Source organism: Loxodonta africana, chromosome 12, assembly GCF_030014295.1.
Source record: "Loxodonta africana isolate mLoxAfr1 chromosome 12, mLoxAfr1.hap2, whole genome shotgun sequence".
In the NCBI taxonomy this organism is placed as follows: Eukaryota; Metazoa; Chordata; class Mammalia; order Proboscidea; family Elephantidae; genus Loxodonta; species Loxodonta africana.
Window position 1 is genome coordinate 45,969,583 of NC_087353.1, and position 23,573 is coordinate 45,993,155.

At 45.1% G+C, this 23,573-nt stretch overlaps 1 protein-coding gene across 2 annotated transcripts in view; it reads left to right on the plus strand.

Annotated features, from left to right (window-relative positions):
- Nucleotides 1-1,881: 1,881 nt before the first annotated feature.
- LBH (LBH regulator of WNT signaling pathway) overlaps nucleotides 1,882-23,573 on the plus strand; it is a 30,121-nt gene continuing 8,429 nt past the window's right edge. The window contains exons 1-2 of one of the 2 annotated variants that reach the window (XM_003411958.4): nucleotides 5,963-6,240; nucleotides 8,754-8,856. In XM_003411958.4, the coding sequence (XP_003412006.1) occupies nucleotides 6,215-6,240; nucleotides 8,754-8,856 (129 nt within the window). In that variant the 5' untranslated portion in view covers nucleotides 5,963-6,214. Of the gene's footprint in view, nucleotides 8,857-23,573 lie in introns of both variants that reach the window. The other variant, XR_010323571.1, reaches the window with a different exon arrangement.

A 23,573-nucleotide genomic window follows, 5' to 3' on the forward strand; every position in this document is an offset into this window, starting at 1 on the left:
TATTTTAAGTGTTTTCCTCTTTTTCATAACCCCATAGGTACCATGGAACGTCTCTGGTTTAGACTTATGGGTGACACAGGGAGAGGGGGGCAGGATGAAGGGAGTTTGGATTGTCCTGTGCTCTGTGCTCTTTGTCTAATTCAAGGAAGGCATCAGCCCACCCCAGGGAGCACTCTGCTATACGATACACTTCCTGGTGATAGTAACTTCTCCTTTCTGGCTGTTAAAGTGCATTCCTGTGTGTATGTGGAAAGAGAGCGAAAGCACGCTAGAGCCAGAGCTAGGGCGGGAGAGTATTTCCTTAATTGGACATAAGAGCCTTGAACCGGTTCCAGTTTTAGCGTTTTCTTTTAGGGCCTGGATCCTAAAGATTCCATAGAGTTTTCTTGTTCAGAAAAATCCCTTTGGTTCAAAGGCCCCTGGATAGATATAAAGCCAAAACCAGGGCTAAATCTCTTTGATATTTAGGAATGAAGAGTTCACAGGCTTCCAGATCCCAGGGTTCTGGATAGAAAGAGAAAGGACGCTCCTCTTGAGATGGCACGTGGTAAGAGGGTCTGCAGAGTCCTGAAGATGAGGATGTAAAGCATTTTTCTCTTTAAGCATCTACAGAAGCAATTTCTCCCAGCCTTACGAGTGCCCTGGGAGCTAAAAAAAAAATGCTCCTATTGCCTGCTTCTATTGAGAAATCTAAGAACCAGAGAGGTCAATCAAGTTGCCTAAGACTTAGAGCAAAGCTAAGTTGAAAACTAAAGGATTTTGTCTGGTGGGTTTGGATTGCGTTTTGTTGTTTACTGATAGTTCCAGTGTGGCTGGAGTGAGAAGGCCTGCTTGCTCTCGCAGGGCCCATTCATTCATTGTGTGTTCAGTACCAAGCTGGGCACTTGATGGGAGGCTCAGAAGACTAGGGGAACTCTAGGGTGAGAGACGAGGTGCTTGGAACACTGGGACCACAGCAACGCTCATCAGGCAGAGCTTTGCCACTTGCCTGACCTCTGCCTGAAAGAAACTCCAGTCAAGGAGCTCAGTGAGGCAAATGAGGCAGTCTGTGGTTGAAACATGGGGGCAGTGATGGTTCAGTGGTAGAATTCTCACCTTCCACATAAGGAGACTGGGTTTGATTGCCAGCCAATGCATCTCATGCGCAGCCATCATCCATCTGTCATTGGAGGTTTTCATGTCACTATGATGCTGATCAGGCTTCAGCGGAGGTTCCAGATGAAGATGGACTAGGAGGAAAGGCCTGGTGATCTGCTTCTGAAAATCACCCAGTGAAAATCCTATGGATCACAATGGTCTGATCCCCAACCAATCATGAGGGTGGCCTGGGTTTCATTTGGTTGTGTGACGGCAGCTAACAACAACAACAAAAATCTTCAAAACTTGGTACTTGACACGCAATGAATGAATGGGTCCTGACAGTGTAAGTGTGCCTTCCCACTCTGGCTGCTACAGAACCCAACTCACCAGATCATGGGGATGGTGCAGGAGCGGTCAGGGTTTTGTTCCCTCGTGCAGGGGGTTGCCATGAGTCACCAATTTGATGGCAGGCAGTAAAGGGTTTAGTAACAACAATGAGGTTGAAAATGAATACAGAACTGAAGGCCCTGCTAGCAGCTAGGCTTAACCCCCTCTCTCCCCAACACACCTTAAAAACAAGCCCTGTGTCTGCTCAGTGCTTTCCAAGTTACAATGTTTTCATCACATTATCTCATTTCATCTTCACATCAGCCCACACACATTCTTGCCTTTCAAATTTCTTATGTACTCAAATGAGTTTTACTGAAAAATTGGCTAGAAACTCCCCTTCTCCCACTCACTTTTTTTTTTTTTTTTTTTTAAACCCCAAGCCTTTGACTAATATCCTTTAAGAAGCTCCCAGATCAGATTGCCAGGGTGGGGAATTTGTTTCTTCTGCCTACCCTGCCCACTGGATAGACACCAGGATTCCTGGTCTTTACTGCAGGAACCAACACTTTTGTATTCAGTTTATAGTTTAGCTATTAAAACAAACAGACAAAACCACAGAGGTTACGGTAAATGTACTATTGTGGGGAAAACATAGACTTCGGAGCCAGTAAGCCCCAGAGTCAGATTTTGGTTCAGCAATTTAAGAACCATGTGGCCATGGCCAAGTTGCTTAACTTCTCAGAGCCTCTATTTCTTCATTTGTAAAATGGGGGCAATAATACCTATGTCTTTAGGTTGTTGTGAGAAATAAATAGATACAAGTATACTTCAACAAATGTTGCCCTTTCCCTTGCCTATCTTTCTTCCCTAAGGTCAAACAGCTACTTCACTGAAGTTCCTTACTGCTAACCAACAAGTCCTCCACTACTAACTTAAAGGTTCGCAATTTGAGCCCACCCAGAGACACCTCAGAAGAAAGGCCTGGTGATTTGTTTCTGAAAGGTCACAACCACAAAAACCCTATGGAGCACAGTTCTGCTCTGTGCACATGGAATCGCCATGAATTCAAATCGCCTCAAGGGCAACTTTTTTTTAAAATACTAACCAAAGTACCAGCTTCATGGCAACCCAGGCAAATTAAATGTAATACTTTTTTTTTTTTTAACAAGCAAAAGGAGAGGTAGAATGTTGGGAATATGTTGCTAAATGAATTTAAATGTAGACTTTTTTTACTAGATGAATAATTAGACACATATCCCTTGTACCGTGGCATGCTTGTGACCATGGTTAACTCTAACAGGACCTTAAGTTCATTATCTCTTTTTAAAAAGTTATTTTAGGTGGGAGAGAGAAGGAGCTTGAAAATTGGACATACCTAATGTTGGAAAGGAAGACAGTGGTTTTGGGAATGTTGGAAAGGAAGACAACTCTAATTACACTATTAAATTCCAGGATTTTTATCAAAGCAGGATCATAAATCAGCCCCTTAATTCCTGGGGACAAAGGTGAGAGAAGGGGGGGAGTGCAGAAGGCTCTGACTGGGTGTTTACTGCTCTGCACATAGTAGGTGGTCAATAAAAGCTGGTGATAGATTGAGGCTGTTTAGAGAGTCCAGGTCTAGTTTGACCTTTGCTGCTAACTTCTTGGCAAATGTGGTGCAAGACATCGTGTTGGAGGGAAAAGAACATTTGACTAGGCACTGAAGGCCTGTGTTCAAGTTCCATCTATACCACTTAACAGTCTGGCAGCCCTGGATGTGACACTTAATCTCTTAAGAGTCTTCTCACCTGTGAAATGAGGAGACTGAACTAGGTGATTTAGAAGGTCCTTTTCAGCTCTTGAGGTTCTGGGACTCTAAGTAACTTCATTCGCTTATGTTTACATTTCATTTACAGGGATAGAAACCTGTCTTACAGGGCATTGGTAAGAAACGGTCAGTCTGCATGTTGAAATGCCCTGCATCTCTAGAGAAAGGAAGAAAACGCAGTGGCCCAAAGCAGTGTAGCAGAGTGGAACATTCTGCTACAGAGCGGACTGGTGAGTCTGTCTCCAAGCTCTCGAGTTCCAGCCACTTAGTAGCTGTGTGATATATGTCAAGTTCCCTGATGTGTTTCAGTCTCAGTTTGCATATCTTTAAACTGGGGACTGTAAGTTGTGAAAATGCTTTGAAAATCTGCAATACACTATATAAACAAAGTATTATTGAGAAATGGCATGCAAATAATTTACTTGTTACAGTTTTATCTAAGTTTTGTACCATGTTTCCTAGTATTTTCAAATGAATGGTTGTATCACCTTAGTCCCAGAGGAGAGATTCACTTTCCACTCCAATTTACGGACAGAGGTGATGTTAAGTCACAACGGGCATTACTAAAAAGCCTACCAAAGCTACCGCCCAGTCAGCCTCGCAGCTTTTGAGGGCCTCAAACCTGGGTCTCCCACGTGGAAGGTGAGACTTCTATCACTGAACCACCACTACCCTCCACCATAGACATCAAGTAGTTACCCCAATGTTCCACAGTCTAGGGATTTTTTTTTCCAGAGACCAGACACCAGCTGGTGGAAGCTTTAATTCTCCAAAAGATAGCATCTTGCCGCTTCGGGTGTGTATGTCAGGAGTAGGGAGGCTATGGAGTTAGTTTTCTGAGAGTTTTGAAAGTTCCAGTATTCCAAGGCAATAATAACAAATGTGTAAAGTGTTGGAATGCAGAACCTGAGATGGCCTTTCATCCTCCCACCTGCCAGGGATTGCTACTCTGGGGAGAAATGGCCTTGCTCACCCAGGGCCTTCTTAGCTCGAAGTTCAAAGTAAGATCCCAGCCTGTAAACCGGATCTCCCAGCCTCAGCTTCCTCTTTGGCTACATGCATGGCAACATGCCATACCCAGTTGGTGACTGAAAAGTCTCCCCCTTCTGTGCAGAGGGCACAAACAGCCCCCACTGTTAGCTGTGACCCCACACCCAGGGCATCTCCCATCAGCTCCTGCGAATAAAGCATTGCCCTCTGCCAGGCCACCACCACCACCACCAGAGGAGCAGAATGGAGTTGGGGCTATGCAGCAGAAATCAATTTCTGGTTTATCTTGTGGGGGCTGGGGAGACGATCTGGAATTTGTCTATAGAAGGAGCTTAGGGGTACTGATCTGTTTGGAATGGGCAGCTAGGGGGCTTGTCTTGGAGCTGCATTTCATAAGGTGCACACTGTTTTTTAAGATGTATATGTGCATGGTTAAAAATAGCAAAGTTGTTTCAAATTTAATTATTCTTATAAATTCTTATAGATCATTTTTATTTGGGTTGATTTGGGGATGAAAGTTATGAGTTTTAAGGGTCAGCCCCCTCATGGCCCTGCCACTGTTAACCCTCACCATTAATCTCATCAACTTTTTATGATTTCCACTTTTTAAGCACACATATCCATTGATTCAATACATCCATTGCCTTTCTTCCAAAGAACTGATTGACTTTAGAGCAGGTTAATTTTGTTTAGTTTTTGATAGTCCCCTCCTTCCCCCATCCACTACACACACACGTCAGAGTTATAAAGTCATTTTACAGGAGAAATTGAAGGAGAGGCGTGAAGCGACGCGCTCCAGCCACAGAGCGGCAGCGCTGGGTACCGAGTCAGGTTTCCTTCCAGGCTCTGGCGGCTCGCAGCCTAATTGCCCGGACAGACTTACGGAGCTAAAATTCCTGGGCAGTGTGGGGGTTCAGCTGAATTGCCAGCTCTTTGTTTCTTCTGTCATAGGTCGACTCCTTGGGACGGATCTGAGAACCAAGGCTGGTGGCGTGTGCTCGCGCGCTGCCGACCCTCACCCCCTCACGCCTCTGCCAGCCCTGTGTGCACGTATGTGTCCAGTGAAAAAACCCTAGTACGACACTACATCCTTTCTCCCACAAATAAAGCCCTCCAAGGATGATCTCATGGCTGCAGACTAGCCCCTCGCAAGCCAACTCGACTCCCGCGGGCGCTCGGTTCTCCAGCTCCGCGTCTCCCCCTTCTCACCGCTTATTTTTCAGCCGTGCTCTCGCTTCTGCGCAGCTTGCTCTAGGTGACGGTTCCAGGGAGAGGCCTAGTCTGGGGAAGGAGTGCTGAAGAGGAGTCCCGAGGTTTGGGCTGAGTAGCGGGGTACCGAGGAGAACGCTGACGCCAGGGGGCCAGGTCACGTCCTAGCGGGTCCCAGCTTCCTCCCCACGCCCACCTCCTCAGCCCGGGAGTCCCCGGGGGCGTGCGCAGGGAGGGGGTGTGCAGACGCGGGCGTGTCTGTGAGCTGGAAGCGGCTTTGACATTGAACACTAGCTCCGGTGTGTGCGTGTGTGTGCGTGCGTGTGTACACGCGCGTATCTGCGTGTGTGAGAGTCGTGGGGAGGGGGCCGGGCTAGAAGCTGCAGCAAACCACAGCCCTTCTTGGTGCAGCGCAGAGCGCGCTCCCGAACCGCCACCCGCACGGGCTGTGAGCTCTGAAGCCATTCATGATTTTGGTGACGTTATTCCAGAAGTGGGCGAGGGAAGGCGGGGCTTCCAGGGGACAAGCCCCGCCTCCACCACTATAAATACTGCTTCGCCGGCTCTTTGTGGGGCCGGGAGCTCGGTGGAGAGTTGTGTTCTCTGTCTGCTCTGCAGACGCCGCTGGCTGTGGGGTTGTCGCGGGAAGGCGGACTGGCGAACGTCCAGTGCCCGCACTCGGCCGCCTGCCTACCTCCCTGTCTGCCGTGCGTCTTTCTGCGCCCGTGTCATCCTTGCTTGGGACGCGGTGACCGTTTTTAAATCACAAAGGCGTGGGTCAGCCTCCCCTAGGACTTCATGTCTGTATATTTCCCCATTCACTGGTGAGTATCCTGCGCCCTTGGTGGATGTCCGTCTCGCGGCCGTGGGTGCCTGTCCCGGCGGGCGCCTACTCGAGCCGGCTCAGGGTGCGAGCGAAGCCGGCGGCGCCGACGCCCAACGCTAACCCGCAGCCCGAGCCGGTGCAGGAGTCAATGTCAAGGTTGCAACGGTGGGGGTGGGGGAAGTGGTGCTAAGAACATCCAGACAAAGGAAGTGAACTTGGAGCCCTCACCCGAGTGACGGCCGGAGGATGTGAATGTGGGGTGGGAGGGTGGATGGAGAACCAGAGGTCACGCCGGAAGCCCCGCCGTAAGTCCCCTAATGCGGAGGGCTGCCAGAGGCGCGCGCCCTGCCTGCTTTGGGGGCCCTTGCTCTCCCCCGGCCCCTCCCCTTTTTCTTTTTGTTTGCAAGCAAGTCTCGACGTCCAGGCCGGTGGAGCTGGTGCAGCAGCGCCGTTTGCAGAGCTTCAGGGGGTGGGGAAAGAAGCGATCTCACACATAAAGCCACTAGCGGCAGGGTACACGCTGCCCTCTTTCGACCCCTTCCCTCTCCATAGTCCTAAAAAAAAAAAAAAAAAAAAAAATCGAGTCGTCTTTGCAGGGGGCCTAAAGAGAAGTCGCCCTCGCAGTGCCGGGCTGGAAGGAGCCTGGGCCGGGCGGGGGCGGCGGAGGCTTGTATCCCGCCTGGGGATCCGGACCGAGAGCGATGCGCCGCGGGCGCGGCTCTAGACGCGGAGCAAGGCCCCCGCGCCGGGGAAAAGAAGGAGCGGCCCGGGGCGAGCGCTGGCAGCCCCGGAGCGCGCTTCCAGGTGAGGGGGTGGACAACCCAGCCCCGGCGGGAGAGGCAGGCGCCGAGCGAGAGGCAAGCATCCGCGCGATCTTGCTCAGGCCCGCAACCGGAAAGTTCACTGTTTCTCACCTCAGCTCTTCGGGTCCGCACCACAGCCCGAAGCGAGGAGACAGCGCCCTTACACCAGGCGAGGAGCCTGGCGAGCGCCCCGTGGTGGCTCCTCTGGCCCATTTCTTTGGGAGCCGAAGGTAGATTTTGCATGACTCGGGAAGAAACTCCCGTTCCCGCCACCCCTGTGGTGTGTGAGAGGCCAGATGACCTGTGGGTGAGGTTTTGAAGACTGCTGGAGGTGTCTATGCCCCTGGCCACTCAAAGTCGGCCAAGGGTAGACAGATGCCCATCAGTGTATTATCCCCTGAGAAATTGAGGGTTAGGATTATTTTATAGCTGATTAATACTTCCTAGTTAGTAACTCCCCCCCCCCCAGGTATTAACTATTATACATAATGGTGAGGTAAGCATCATCAGCATCATAGTAACAGAGGAACAGGACACCTGTGGCTCAGAGAGGTTCTATGACTTGTTCAAGATAACACAGTCGTTAGTGGCAGAGCCTAGACTAGAACACATTGCTTGTTTCCAGTCCAGTGACATTTCTACTCTATGTAGTAACAAAATGAAGAGGAGTCTGGTGCACCTGTTTCCCTCTAAAGCCTGGTCCTCATTTTTTTTTTTTTAATTCATGTGTAAAGGTATGATGGTGGAAATACTAGGTGTTGTGTAGAGGGTCCGTGGACTTTGGTGTGTACTATTTGGTATTATGCGTACAGGACCCTGTGTGGGCTCATGGCTTGTGTAAGGATGTGGGAGGATAATGGAACGTTTGTATCCTGCTTATAGAATACAAAGCACTTTCACATGTCAGCCATTGGTGGACCAGCTTGGCCCCTCTGGAAATTTCCTTTGCAATCGGAGCCCTGGTATCCCTAAGGGTTTTAATCCAGGGGATGTTTCTCAAGCTGTGAGTTTGCAGCTGCTGTGGCTGGAGCTGGAGAATGGGGTTGGATGGCACATGTGAAGCCTGCAGAGGTGACCCTTTGGGTTTAAGTGGGACATTTTTGCAAAGAAGAGCACCAGAGAAATAGGGAAAAATGTAGGAGGACAGCGTGATTGGACTTGATTCCCTGAGGTTGACCTGTTACTGTTATTATATAATAATAATATGTGTGTTATTATTTGATAATAATATGCAGTTCGTCTTTGGACAAAATTCATGTGAGGATAATTTTTTTTTTTTATCTTTTATCCAGGAGGGATACAGGGAGACTTGGTTGAATTGGTTTCAATTTAGACAGATGGATTCAGCTACTTACTTTTTTTTTTTTTCTAGTTCTGTCATTTATAAAGAAAATCCGGAGTTGCTTCTGTGCTTCTAGAAGCAGAAGCAGTGGGTTCTAATCTGATGGATAAATAGGAGAGGAGAGGAGCAGAGGTTTGCTAGAGAGATTTTCAGACAATGGCCTTTGTTGGTTGAGGTTGAAAACCCGGACCTGTGGGCTTATGAGGCACTTTTTCAGGTTATGAGCTTGTTTTTCTGCGAGTTCTGTTTTGAACACTTCTCATCCTGTCTCCAGACAGTCCCCTGATCTAACAACAACGGATGTACTGAGAGTGGGAACGTGAAATTGCGTGTCTTTGTTGACATTTGGTCTGGGTTTCTTGGCAGCCCTGACTATCTGAGATCTGCTGAAATGACTGAGGTGATGATGAACACCCCATCCATGGAGGAGATTGGACTCAACCCCCGAAAGGGTGGCCTTTCCTATCAGGTGAGTTATGTTCTGAGTCCCCTCTGGCTCTTTAGAGGAGGTAGCTTTTGCTTGGGCTGGAGGCAGCAAAAATCCCATGCCACTTGTAAGAACTTTGTGACCTCAGGAAAGTCCCCTAATGCCAGTAAGCCTCAGTTTCCTCCTCTCTAAAATGAGGACAACAATAGTGTGTACCTCATGAGACTGTGGTGAAGATTCAACATGATGAGATAAGTGCAAGGCATTCGTAGTGCCTGGGACACAGTAAATGTTCAACAAACATTAGCCTTTGTTGTTAACTAGCCATCCTGGCTGCTGTAAACTCTCCCATTCACGGTGGCAAAGAAGGAAATGATTTATGCAGTTAGTTCAGATCAGAGCTTCCCTTCCTAGCTATGCCTTGGGCAGTAAAAACATTGCTGTGAGGGGCAGCTTATGGGGAAGTTTGGTCTGTTAGGGAAATGGATGTGTCAAATGCTGCTTTCTTCTTCAGGTTAACAGTTGACAAACTGATACAGAGTTAATGTTCAAACTGCGTAGAGTTGAAGAGATGTGCCCCCAGCAGGGATGATAGTAGGCAATTACTGGAATCTAGTTAGAGATTATCCTGTCTGATGGGTGCAAAATGCATAATAACCAAAAAAAGCTACTTGTGGATTCAGTAACAACTTTGGATTCTATCCCAGTGTTCTTGCTACCTCTCCATGCTACTTTTCCACACCCCTGCTGGCCTATAGAGCAACTTAAGCTCTCTCTGGTACAGTGAACTGCGATTGAATTTGCTAGGAGAGTTTCTAGGTTATTATTAAATCTGGGCGAGTGTAGTGTTTTAGTAGAGAGATTGTGTAGGGTGGCTGGGTCCTGTGAAGACGAATAGCAGTGTGGTGGGTCCATTCACCAGACATTAATTGAACAACTACTGTGTGCAAGCACCTTGCAGGTGTTACCTCATGACCATAGCTCTGAGGTGGAAATTCCTGCCCCATTGCACACGTTAATGTGTGCTCAGGCTGAGTAGGCAACTTGGGTCTCCTTAACTCCAAAGCCTTGCTCTTTTGGTGTATCACAGGTCTGTACCTTGGGGCTGCTCTGGCTAGGCATTCCTTAGAACAATTTCAGGGGCATTTATTTTGTAAAGAAAAAAACAGGTAGAAAGCCTGGTGGGTAGAGTGAGGTGCGATGGAGGGATGCTGATCAAAGAGCAGAGATGAAAGTCAGGTATGGTAACATAAACTTGGTAGGGCAGGCAGACTCACCCTCAGACTCTTGGGAGGCTCAAGAAGGCCCTTTGTTTCGTGTCAATATAGATGGGTCCATTTTGCTTGTTGGAAGTAGTATTCAGTTCGCCTGAGGGGGATCTGAGGGTAGAGGAGAATCTCTTTCCTGGGTTGGTTTTATACCCTCAACCCCCAGAGTGGGTTTGAGGAAGATGACGAAGGGCCCCACAGCTGGTGGGAGGCGTAGAAGTTTCCTGGCCCACCGGCTGCAGTGTTTTTGGATACCAGTTTCCAAGGCACTGAGTCAGACTGAATCTTTTTGTGGTCACAGGTGAGGTTTTCTTTCAGTTCTGGGTTTAGATTTCCATCACAGAACCTTTCCAAACACAGTCATTGGCATGTCTTATGTGTGTGTTTTTTGTGTCCTCCTTTTAAACCTGCCCTAGGATAAAGGCCCAGGCCCTATCTGACAGATTTCTTTTCCTCTTGAGTCCTTCAGGCCATTCTGCTAGGTCTGAGGGTTAGGGCAGGTTACAAGGCAGGAAAGGGCTGAACCTGGGTGAGGAAGGCTGACCTGAGGCGGAATGGCTAGAGGAAACTAAAACCACCTCCGGGCTCCTGAGATGTCTCGAAGCTGCCTTAAACAAACAAACCAAACCAAACCCGTTGCCGTTGAATAGGGTCCGACTCATAGCGACCCTATAGAACAGAGTAGTCCTGCCGCATAGAGTTTCCAAGGAGCGCCTGGTGGATTTGAACTGCCGACCTTTTGCTAGCAGCCGTAGCACTTAACCACTATGCCACTAGGAGCTGCCTTAGGGAAAAAAAAAATAATAATAAAATAACAATGAAAAACCCACTGCTGCCGAGTTGATTCCAACTCATAGGAACCATATAGGACAGAGTAGAATTGCCCCATAGGGTTTCCAAGGCTGAAAATCTTTGTGGAAGCAGACTGCCACATCTTTCTCCCACAAAGCAGAGAGGGCATTTGAACCACCTGTCTTTCAGTTAGCAGCCGAGTGCTTTAACTACTGCTTCACCAGGGTTCCTGCCTGAGGGAAGAACCCTCAGATTATCCTTTGTGGTGCTAGACTGTAGTCCTTTGCAGTTCTCACATCTCAGGAAATCTATCCCTGCTACCTGGGCAGGGTTTACTTCCTAGTTCTAAAATATCTTACTGAGAACTTCGAAGGACTCTTGCCAGATGATTTAAGAAAGATTTCCTGCTTGTCTGATGAAGAGAAAGGGAGAGGTTATAATATTTAACCAAGCAACATTTATCGGGCACTTGCTGTGTGCACAGTGCTTTGCTGGGTGCTGCAAAGCAAGTCCAGGGCTGCGGTGGGAAACCAGTGTGTATATAAACAACGGAAACCCAAGGTAGTCAGCTAGAGCGATACTGAAGCCACAGTCAGTCCAGGTATGGGATAGCAGCAGTGATGACATCTGACTGTTGGAATTTGAGAAGGCTTGGAAGAGGGAGGTTAGACTGGGCTGGGCCTTGAAAGAAAATTAGGCCTTTGAGAGGGTGCCTCCCTCTCATGTCTAATTCTTACACCTTCAGATACTCTTTATCGCCTCCTGTTTATGCCAGATACAGGGCCCTGCATGGAACTGTCTGGTAGTTGTATGACTGACGTTCTCTGGACACACTCAAAGTGAGTGCCATCCAGTTAAACAGAGTCCCGCCAGAGCTGTTGGGATTGTCTGGGACTGGCACTGGGCTGCAGCCCACCTGCCCTACATGCTTGGGCTCCAGCTCAGAGCTGGGGGCGGGGGATTGCCAGCTCTGTTCTTGGCATTCCTTCTGAGGATAATAATAGTAGGTGGCTTTTACTGAGACCTGCTTCTCCAAGGAACTGGAAATGGGAAGGAGACATCCATCTCAACTTGGCAGATGAAACAGAATCTCCAGCTTGTAATTTGACCTTGAAACAAGGTCATAAAATAAATAGGTATGTTGGGCTTTGTCAATTATCCCCCACCTTGCAGATCTACCAAGAATAAAGTACCCCAGATTTCTCTGCACCAGATGTGACCTCTTTCTTCTTTCAACACCTGTATCATTTTGTACTTTCAAGTGACACTACATTGGGCTTGGAGGATACCAGTCCTATTTACCTTCTACCCACTGAGATCTGTGAGGCCAGGGGATGATGTAATCTCTGCACCCATCAGTCATTGCCCTTCCCTACCCCGCACCCTCCCAATGTGCCTGCGAGCTCAGTGACCTCACAGATCAGGTCCTAAGTTGCTTTAGAATCTTCGAAGGCCTCTTCAGGCTTGTGCCTGTAAAGGTTTCAGATAGATGCCTTTTCTACCTCCAGAAAGACTCAGGGAAGCATTATTGTCCTTGGGAAGTTAGTGCCATTTGTACATATGAAAATCGGCAGAGCCAGTGCCTTGCTGTGTCTTAACGTTAGTTTAGAGAGTAAATTCAGTCAGTGAAATCCCTGTCTGTACATTCACTTGGCATGAATGACTACATCTGGCAGGGTGGGCGAGTAAACTGTTACTAGAAAGTCTGAATGTTTTGCGAGCTGGCTGTGGGAGGCTGCCAGCTTGCCAGTGAACGGGAGGGTCTCCATGAAGATGTTTGTGTCCTTGATGGCTGTGGCTCCCTCGTCGCACTGCGTCTGTGGGCCTTGGGCTGTCTGGCCATTGTGACAAGAATAGCTACTGCCTACTGGCATCCTCCTTTCCCTAATTCAGTGAAGCGGGTCAGCTGCTGCCTTGTGGAGCCTGCTCCCTTGTTGGCTGAGGGACTCTAAGAAGCTGGTATTGTGGAGTGCGTTTCTGACTGCCTCTCCTTTGTGCTGTGTCCAAGTTGGCTGAGCTCTGTATGAACAGGGGTCCTGGGCCTTTGCCTGTGGGCACTTATACTGCCACAGTCAGGGGTGGAGTAACCAGTAAGCATGGTATGCGAAGGCTTACATTCAGAAAGGTACACATGGGCTTAACTGTGCTTACTTACTATAGTGCAAAATTTCACCTGGTTACGTGTTGAAAACCAGGTGATATTGTACACTACAGATTAGTAAGTAAGCACAATTAAGCCTGTGGGTACTTTGCTTATTGGGTAATCCATCCCTGGCCACAACCCAAAGCACACTGGGATTCTGGGCTGGATGCCTAACTCCCCCAGCACAGCACACGGAGGATTCTACAGCATTATTGTCCTTGCTAAAGTTTAGATATATAGGTGCTTCCTTGGTTTTCCTTTAAAACTATCTCTTCTAAAGCCCCTGGACCCTGCCTGATAGCTTTATCCTCTTCTAGGTTCTTTAAGTTTCGCTCACATCACCACATGTGTTCCTGACTGGCTGCCATTTGAATTTCTTCTGCCATTAGTCTGGGTCATGTACTCCTGCTGTCTGGTGTTCATCCATTAGGCAGGCAAGCCTCGGACTCTCCCTCTCAGGGAAGCTAAAGGAGGGTGCTTAGACAGCGGAAGGAGCATTTCTTCACTCCCCACAGTGCTCCTGTTCCTCATGCTTTCTCTTTGATCTGTAGAACTAAGAGCGTCCTGCATCTTCCTCCTCATTTCCCGAGACAGGAAGGCGTGATATGGTAGTGCTTTGTATTGTGGAGAGGTGGGACAGTGTTGGGTTCACCTTTTCTTGTCACAGCCCTGTCGTTTGCTTCTTGTAGTTTGAGTGCCTCTGTGTTAAGGAGCAGTTTAAAGGACTAATTCTGGCTGAGAACTCACCTCTTACTGGATGGGACCTCTTGTCTCTTCTTTCTGAGAGGTCCGACAATAGCCAACTCCTTCCTCTCCCCCTCCTCACTCTTTATCAGCAATAGCAATGCCTCCCTCGGAGAACAACTGCAGCCTAATCACTAGTCAGGCTGCAGTTCAGAGACGCTCGCTTTCTCTTCCCTCACGTCTGTGCTGAGTGTCTGGATGAAGAAGTCCTGAGCCAGCTTTGACGATGCCGTTTCCACCTGTATAAGATATGGGCATTGAAATAAGTGATGGGTTAAGCTTCCTTCCGGAAAGCCCTCAGAAAGGTTCCTGCTCAGTGTCCCTTCCCGCCCACACCAGCCCTTGCTCAGAAGGCCATTCTGGGCATAGCTTCTCAACTAAGTGGGTCTTAATGGTGTGGCAGCACCTCCTCGCTCCCCTTGTCTCGTTGACTCCCCGCAGCCGTCATACCCTACATATTCTTGAGTGTTTTGGAGGCCTTCAGAGTGGCCACACAGAGAAGTCCCGTGGTCACCAGCAGCCTTTAAAAAAGCTCCTGAGGTCCCTGGAGAGACATAAAGCTAAAATTCCAGCAGTGGGCACGAATGTTACTGGAATTGCAGCAAGTTTTCTTTCTCCTGTCCCTTCCCCCTTCATCCTCTCCCTCCTTGGTAGAAGTCACAATAAGGTGATATAAACAGGCAGTTAGGGCCACATGCTTCAGAGGAACAAGGAGCCATTTCTTTGGCAGCTTTAGGGCTGCATCTGCACATACTGCCTCTTTCTGAGTTTGGACCCACCTTGTTCAGACCAAGACTACCTTGTGTGAGGGACTCAGCATCTTCCTTCCTATGCTCAAGGCCTTAACACAAATGTCGCATTCATGGTTTTGTAAAGCCCCTGGGTAGGAGCCTGCAGAGGGCTGGGATTATTCCCAGGGGGATTTCCCCCTCCCCCACCCCCCACACACACCTGATGGTCACAGCAGTGAGTTTGTAGCTCAGCCAGGGAGAGAACAAGCTTTCTTCACTTTCCCAGCCAGTGTGTTGCGCACTAGATCCATATAGCCCAGCCTTCCCTCAAAGGGCCTGTGTTAGGCCTGATGCCTCTCAAAGTGGTTGTGGTGTGTTCCTTACTCCCCAGAGCCAGCCACTGTGTCTTAGACAGCTCTTTGTCCCTACAATGCCAGGCACAGTATCCTACAAATAAGTTGCTTAATGAGCATGGGATGATTGATTGGGCCCTCCCTTTCCTGCTTGGAGAATTATCCTTCTACCTTGGCAGTCCCATGGCATAGTTTTTTTTGTTTTTTTTTAATAATGTAATCAGCATTTTCTCTAAGTCAACTCAGTCTCCCAAATTGGATAGAGGAGAGGATTGCTCTGTTAGGGAAAGGGATGAGTTTGGGTGGAGAATCTTGTGACTGTAGCCAAGAGCTATTCCTGGGTGTCTGGGGAATATCCTGAAATGCTCTTTCAGGCCTGAGTCCGGAAATAATCCTCAGAGGATATGAAGGCAGGCTCATTCTCCTCAGAGGATATGAAAACAGGCTTATTCAGATCAGCTCAGGGTTGCCAGGACTTTCCTCCTTTCTAGGCTAACAGCTGCCGCACTGCCTCCGTCTGGCTGTCACCTCACCACCTGGCCTTCCCTTACCCCAGCCTACCTCAGGAGGGGTTCTTTATCTGTAAATCAAGTCCTGTCTCTGCTGGTATAGACCCATCCTGAGAAAAATAAAATTTGCCAAAAGTTTCTCCAAAATGTTGTCAAGCTAGCACTTTGACCTGGAGGGGAGCTCTGGGACTCACGGCCCCTCCCCGTTGGACTTAATCGCCTTGCATTGGCGGAAGCTCATTTTAGGAAAACTACACCCAAGAGGCATCAAGCGTTTAGCTGAAGCAGCATCAGCTACTCACTTCAAGGGCAGGGATTTTATTTTTTGGAGCCAATGGGAAGGTAGATTCTGGACCTCTCACACAAAGTAGAATTGACCTGAGCAAGGAGGGCGTCCACATACCTCAGCCAAGAGCGGCTGGTCTGACCTTCCCTTAACTTGACTTAGGTGAATTCTGTTCCCAGATAGAATTAATAGTACACCTTGAATTCACCTTCTGCCTTCTCTTTGAAGAGGCTAAAGCATTTGTCCACCCTAAACTTGAAAGGAATCCTTGGCTTCCCCAAATTCTTAAATGTTTTCTCCAGACACACCCTGTATAGAAGCTCTGATTTAGTATGGGGCCATTAGCCCGAGATGTTTTGGTAGCACTGAGGTCAGCCGCTGACCTTTGTGAGCAGAGTTGAGGTGCCTGCCAAGATTCACACATGCTCACATGCACACACCCTCACAACCTACAGGGCAGACTATGGAATGTTAATAGTGGTTGTTTTTTAGGTTAGCGTTGTAATTATAGGCAAATTTTCTTTTTCTTTTCCTCCTTTTTTAGTAATTCCCTGTTTTCATTGATATATTCTAGTATGTATTTTATTATTGTTATGCTTTTTTCCCAAATCATAAAATTAATACATGCCCATTAGGGAAATTTTATTCTTTAAACTTTTTGTTTTCCAGTCATTATAATTTAACCATGTATAAATTACAACCATTCACATTTTAGCATGTTTTGTGTTCTTTTCACATGCACTTTTATTTTTATGTAGCCGGAATCACATGTAGTTGTGTTCTGCATTTTTACCTATTGGCATGTAAGTCATCAGCATCACATCATTACAACTTATCTTAAAAATTCTTCAAAATCATCTTTTTTAATAACTGTACAATATTATATGATAATGGTAAAGCATGATTTATTTTACTCTTCTCCAATTGTTGGAATTTTTTAATGTTGTATACAATTTTTTCTCTTACACCGATGCCATAATTTTGTATGTAAATCTTTGTACATAATTTATACTATTTCCTTAACAGAGTCTTAGGAGTAGAATTTCTGAGTAAGAACGTAGAAATGTGTGCCTTTGTGTGTGTATTATCACTAAAGAGATAATACCTATTCCTCATAGAAATTTAGGCGAATACAATACAAAGAGAAGCACAAAAAGTAAAAATAAAAGCTGCCCGTGTTCTTGCTACCAAAATATTTTGGTATGTTTGCTTCCAATATTTTCTATGCATTTATATTTAAAAACATAAAATTCAGGTCATATGTGTACTGTAGTGAATCCTTTTTTCAGTTAATGTGCTATTGCGACTTGTTCTTTTCGTTTGGTTTTCTTTATAAAATAATATTTTGTTACGCACCGTTTTTTATTGCTGGATATCTCGGCTGTGGCATATTTTGCTCTTAGAAAGAACACTGCTGTGAACAGCATTTTACATAAATCTCTGCACAGGTCTGATTGTTTCCTGGGAATAAATTCCTGGAAGTAGAATTATTGGCTCCAAGAGATTCAATATCATTAAGCTTCTTGAATATATATTACGTTGAAAACAGAAAACATAAACAAGAGAGTTTTTCAAAATAAATGCTCCCAGTATTGAAAGCTCTAGCAGTAGAAACTCAGGAATATATTTTGCTTATATTCTTTGGGTAAAATCTCTAGAGATGGGGTGATGGGGAAGCTTGGTAGATAGAGTCAGAGAACTGTTTGGTTATTAATAAACCAAACCAAATCTGTTGCCGTTGAGTCAATTCCAACTCATAGCAACCCTATAGAAAACAGTAGAACTGTCCCATAGGGTTTCCAAGGGGTGGCTGGTAGATTTGAACTGCCAACCTTTCGGTTAGCAGCCTGAGCTCTTATCCACTGCTCCACCAGGGCTCCAATTTATTAATACTTATTATTATTAGTTTACTAATTATGTCTTTCAAGCAGAGATGATGGTATTTCATATGTTTAAGCAACATTTAGCCTAGCTGGTGATCACATTCTTGTCTGGTGGTGGGTATATTGACATGTGCTCTGGATTGCAAGTGTATATGGTCATCGATTGCACTACTTGTCTGCTTTACTCTGTTAATGACATTGAGCACTGTGAGACTTTGAGGAAGACCAGTGAAATCACCTGGGCCTGGAGACTCATGAAGATTGTCCGACACAGGCTCAGGCCCCTGACCCGTCTTGGTTTCCCTGGGATTCCAGGTCTGGCTCATGGAATGCTCATAGTTTAGAAATATTGCTTCCCTGGAATCAAGCATGGACTGGGCTCTTAGCAGTAGATCTAAGCATTATGGAGGCCTTGGGCCCTGTGGCAAGGGGCCTTCTACCTGACAAGTCTCAATCCCTAGGCTCCAGGTATTTTATAACCAGTAAATAATGTGGGCCAGTGTTCAAGTATGGTTCACCTACCTTGTTGGTTTACAAAGTTAATTTAAGTGTTACACAGACAGACACACTTTAAAACTGTTTATTTACTCTTATGGGTGGCAAGTAATACTAGTTTTCCATTTCTGTAGTGATAGAGTTTCATTTAAAAACAAAAGCTTTCAACAAGTGAGTATTTAAAAAAATTATGTGAGCTGTAATGCATATGTGAATGTGACAGGAATGATGAAGGTAAGGTGGTCCCTGACTTCCTGAGGTTGGCAAACACTGACTCATGCCAGTGTGTAAAGGACAAGATGGGTTCTTTTTGGGGATGTCAGTGTTGATCCAAACCAAAAAACCAAACCTACTGCCGTCGAGTCAATCCTAACTCATAGCGACCCTACAGTGTTGATAGCATGAAGGATTTTTTTTCAAAAATTGAACGTATCCTCTTAGGTGGAAGCATCCTTAAAGACCAGCTAATCCTAAATTCTGGTTACTGTTTCTTTGGTTATTTGCTTCCTCTGATATGGCAATTGAAGCATCAGGATCCTTCCTGGATCTTTTTCTTGGCATCTTAGTATTGGAGATTTCCTTGCCAAATTATTTAATAATGCCTCTATATAGATAATATTTTAACAAAGTGTTAAAACTGGAGGATAGCTACCCCTGGGGTTCACAGAAACTTTCCAAGAGGTATGACAACAGGGAGTGTTTTCAGGGAATCTGTTTCCACGTCTTCAGCTTCCTTCTGTTGCTTCTCTAAAATTGAATTTCCTAACAACAGGCTTCACCCATTTTCTGTTCCTACCTTTCCTGTCAAGATTTCCCTTCTCTCACTTTATAAGAGAAGGGCCTGCCTCTCACCTTCTCATTCTATTAAGGTGTCTTTCCCTAGCCTGTAGAAACACCAGGAGCATCAAACAAATGGACCATTCAAGATGTCTCTGTTAGGAAGCCCCGTAAGTCCCAAACATCTGCCACATTAAGAGATACCAGTCCAATAAAAATTTACCTTTGTGTTTAGCAATTATTCGAATTGTATGCTAACAACCACAATAAGTCAATCCAGAATTTTTTTTTTTTAATTAACAAGGTCTTAAGGTCACAGGAAATAAAAATTAAATATCAGTGTATTTATATGTTTTATTGCAAAGAAGAATTATAAAATACTAATAAAAACTTTCAAGCATAAAAATACATTAGGTTAAAATTCTATGGAAGAAATAGAACGGAAATATGGCTAATGAATAGGAACTGCCAACATTTTGGTTAGTGCCGATCTCTTAACCATGCCACCACCAGGGCTCCATGGTTTCAAGTAGGGAAAAGAGTAATATAAGATTTGACTTAAGAACTTGTTCATGAGTTTTTTTATGGGTAATGGTTAGTATCAAATTACTGTGATATTTATAATCCATTGAATTTATTTAAAAGAGCAGTGTAAAAGTTTTTCTTTGAACTGTTAAGACTTATGTCAGAAGTTTTAGGTGTCAATTTAAAAATGTCCAAAAGGATACAAAATTTTAAAAAATTCTTTTAGGGGGTGCATAAACAAAAAGTGTGTATACCACGGACATACAGTCTCCTTAAAATCAAAACTATAACACAAAAGCATCTCAAATTGAGAAGGCACCTTTGGGATTGTTCCCGTTGCCTGGTTCAGTCTCATATCAGATATGAGAATGCACTCTACACTAGCATATGACTTAGTCGCCTAGATGGTCTTTGAACCCCAACAGCAACAGAGAGCTCAGAGCCTCTCAGCACAGCAGGACTGTGGACTAGGAAATGGGACAACTGATCTCTGATCTTGGCTTTCTACCATCTCTGTCATTTAGGCAACTCACGTCACCTCTTTGGGCCTTGATTTCCCTATCTTTAAGTGAGAGAGTTGAGTCTATCATTTCTGTTATACAACCAGGTGAAATCCTCCATCCTAAACCTACATCTGTCAACCTGGAGTTAAAAAATTTCTCTCTTTCTCACAGCAGCCTTTCAGATATTTGATGGTACCTATTGTCTCCCCCTCCCCCCAAATCTTCTCCATTGTTAAAATATGCATTGTCCTTCAGCCTTGACTTATATAGTCACCTTCCTCAGGGTGTTTGTTCTCTAGGGTAGCTGTTCTCAACCATTTTGGTCTCAATCCCTTTCACACTCCTAAAAATTATTTAGGATCCCCAAAGAGCTTTTGTTTATGTGAATTATATCTATTGATATTTACTATTTCAGAAATTAAAACTGAAAAATTTTTGATTTATATTTGCTTGTTTAGAAACAACAATAATAGAACTATTGTGTTCTAACATAAATAATAAGTTTTAATTAAAAAAAGTGTATTTTCCACAACCAAAAGTTTAGTGAAAAGAGAGGCATTGTTTTACATTTTTGCAAATCTCCTTATGTCTCCTTTAATAGGAGACAGCTGCATTCTCATAGCTGTTTCTGAATTCGGTCTGTTGCAATATGTTTTGGTTGTAGTAAATGAAGAGAATCTGGCCTTATGCAGATAAGTAGGTGGAAAAGGAAGAAATATTTTTTAATTAACTTTTTACTGTGGTAAATATCTAGGAAGCAAAACATTTGCTATTTCAGTAATCTTCACATGTACAGCTCAGCGAGCTTAAATTACATTCATCATGTTGTTCAGTCATCAGCATTAACTGTCACTTAATTTTTCCACCACCCTTAACAGAAACTCAGTGTCCCCTAAGCGTTGTGAGGAAGAAATATTATAATAGCCTTTTGGATGTTTTTCATTGATATTCCACCAAAACTTGACAAGTGGTTTCTTAAAGGTTAGTGGCAGAATGGAATCTGAAACCTTATCAGTGAACTTTTTGTACTCTTACATTAAAATTCATTAGTCTTTCTTGCACTTTTACCCATGCTTGGTTTTGTAATGTCAGAGAGTCATCGTTTGGGAAAATGTAGGCTCACTGGAATTATGCAGACCTCCCAAATTTTCACATATTTCATACGATATCAAAAATTACGTTTGTTAATATTTCAACCCCTCTCATCAAAAGTCTTCAAGAAGTGGGAAGTTGTCAAATTCACAGCGGCTAAGTTTTTTTTTTTTTTTTAATAAAAGTTTTCCAAAATTCTAATATTTGCTTCAAAACTCAATTTTTATCATTGTTAACAAATATCATCAGTTGCTTTCCTTGAGTGACAGGTTCACTATATTCCTGTTTGAGAAAACGTTTGCCAAATGACAAGTCTGCATAACCATAGTTTGTTGGTCAGTTGTTCTTTCAAGTCAAAATGACGTTCCATGGAAAAAGTGGTTAGTTCAGCTTGCAACTCACTCACGCAAGTGCTTTTCCGTGCACTTGGGTATGCAGCAGGAAGTGCTGTGCTTCCTTTGCATCTCACTGCACAGAATGTTAAAACCATATGCATTTAAGTATCAAGATGCAATTAAAAAAAATTGACTGCTTCATCAAGGGCGTAAGTTATTGTTTTGTTGGGTTTTTTCGTTGTGAGTATGTGGGAGTGAAGAATACAATGACTACTAGTACAGTTTGCTGCCACAGCCTTAGTTCTTGCTCAGGTGCTAGCAGTTTTATCCACCATTGCTTTTTACACCATTAGTGAAAAAGGCAAAAAAAATCTTAGTATCATTATGAAAATATTTTGACTCCATGGACAAAAAAGCCATTTTTTATCCATGGAGTCAAAATATTTTTGGGCTCAAATAAGGATCTTGGGATTTGGGCTTTGAGAGCCCCTGCTCTAGCCTGAACGGAGTATGTTCTGATCTAAGGAGAGCAGGACCATTACCTGTTGATGGCTTCGGTGCGTATACCTCTAGGAATATGACCCTATTTGCTTCGGGATTTTAGCATCAATATTGCAGTTGTGATTGACTAAAATGTCTAAGCCTCTTTTGCAGGACCTACTATTAAGCAGGAGTTCCATTTGAAAAGAAAAAAAATGTTTTTAATTTAAAGAAAAATGGGTAATTAGCTGATGACCTCACTTTGGGACAAAGTGAGTTGGAAGTGACAGATGTCATCAAAGTGGAGACATAGTGGATGGGAAGGTGGAAGTGCAGCTGTAGATTCAGGAGTCCTCACCCTTGCGGGACAGGCAAAGCCAGGGAGCTGACTGAGCTCTCCGGGCCAAGTCTGGAGAAAGCCACCCGGGGCCTAAACCTAGGATGACACCCGAGTCCAGGAGGGCACAGAGAAAATGTGGCTCAACAGGTCAGGTGAACTTGAGCAGGACCATGAAATCAGGTGAAGAGAGTATAAAGCCCAAAGCAGGTTGACCTTTCCAGTAGTATGCTGCAGAGAGACAAGGGTGACTGAAAGCCAAGCAAAGGCCATGGGGCAGGTCTGCAAGAAAGTCTTTAGGCACTTGGAAAAGTAGTTTCAGTACAGCCATGGGCTTGGAAGCCACATGGTAGAGATTAAGAAGGAAACCCCAGACAAGGATGGGAAAGCTGAGGGACCAGACCAAACATTCAAGGGTTTTGTCTGCGAAACAAAGAATTAGGGAATGATAGGTATAGGGTCACTATGAGTCATAATGGAGTCGAAGGCAGTGGGTTTCAGTGGGTTAGGAAGCGACCACGGGGTCGTGCTAGGCTTTCTGAGAGAGAAGAAGTGTGGAAATGGGACATTTGGGTCGTACCAATGGAGGAGGTTAGAGAGAGGAATCTGTCATCCCCAGAGACCTGGAGGTGAGTATCTTCTTTCAAGAGGGCAGTGATGATACAGTAGATAAGATGCTGGCATTTGAAATCATCCCGGCCGGATAAGCATACTCTCTTTTCTCACAGCCTTGGAAAACTTTGAAAAAAAATTCTCTAACATTCCAAAAGCCCCATTAGTTCACTGGGCCCAGAGTTATCAGTAACAATTAATGCTAATTAATTGGAATTTGGAACTCTTGACTTGCAGGATGGGTGTGTGTTTGAAAGATGTTTATGAAAGATGGTGTATATCCAGAGGATTTCCTTTTCTCTTAAGTTTCAAGGCTGGAGGCTTAAGCATCTTTGATCCAAAGGAAGGAGGCCCAGCAGTTGTTATAAAGCTCCAAATCTCTTCTCAAGCCTCCTACAGGATTAGAGGCACCAGAGAAGGGTGGGAGAAGGTGAGGTCGATATTCCACATCCCCAGTCCAGGGGGGATTTGAGCCAGAGTCTTAAGGATGGAATATGAGGTGACCAGCATCCAAGTGGAGATGGGAAAATATTCTTCCTTCCCTGAATTCAGATAGTAGCCCCTGTGCCCCTTTAATATAACCTCTTCTATTTTTACTAGCCACATTTCACTTTGTAAAGCCAGTAAAATGCAAATAAATAAGTTAATAAAATAGCAGGAGGCAGGTATTTCAAAGAGCATACTTCTTGCCTTCACATATTGTTAGGGGGAAAAAAAGCAAGGCGCACTTTTCATTTGAATGAGTTTCTCCTCACTCCTTCAGCCCTTGGCAGAGCAGGGTGCTAGTAGAGATTTGTCCATTGTTATAAACCAACCCCTCCTAGGAAAGAATAAACACACAATGCCAATCCATTGTTGTTCTCCAGGAAAAATAAGAAATCTAGACTTTGGGAA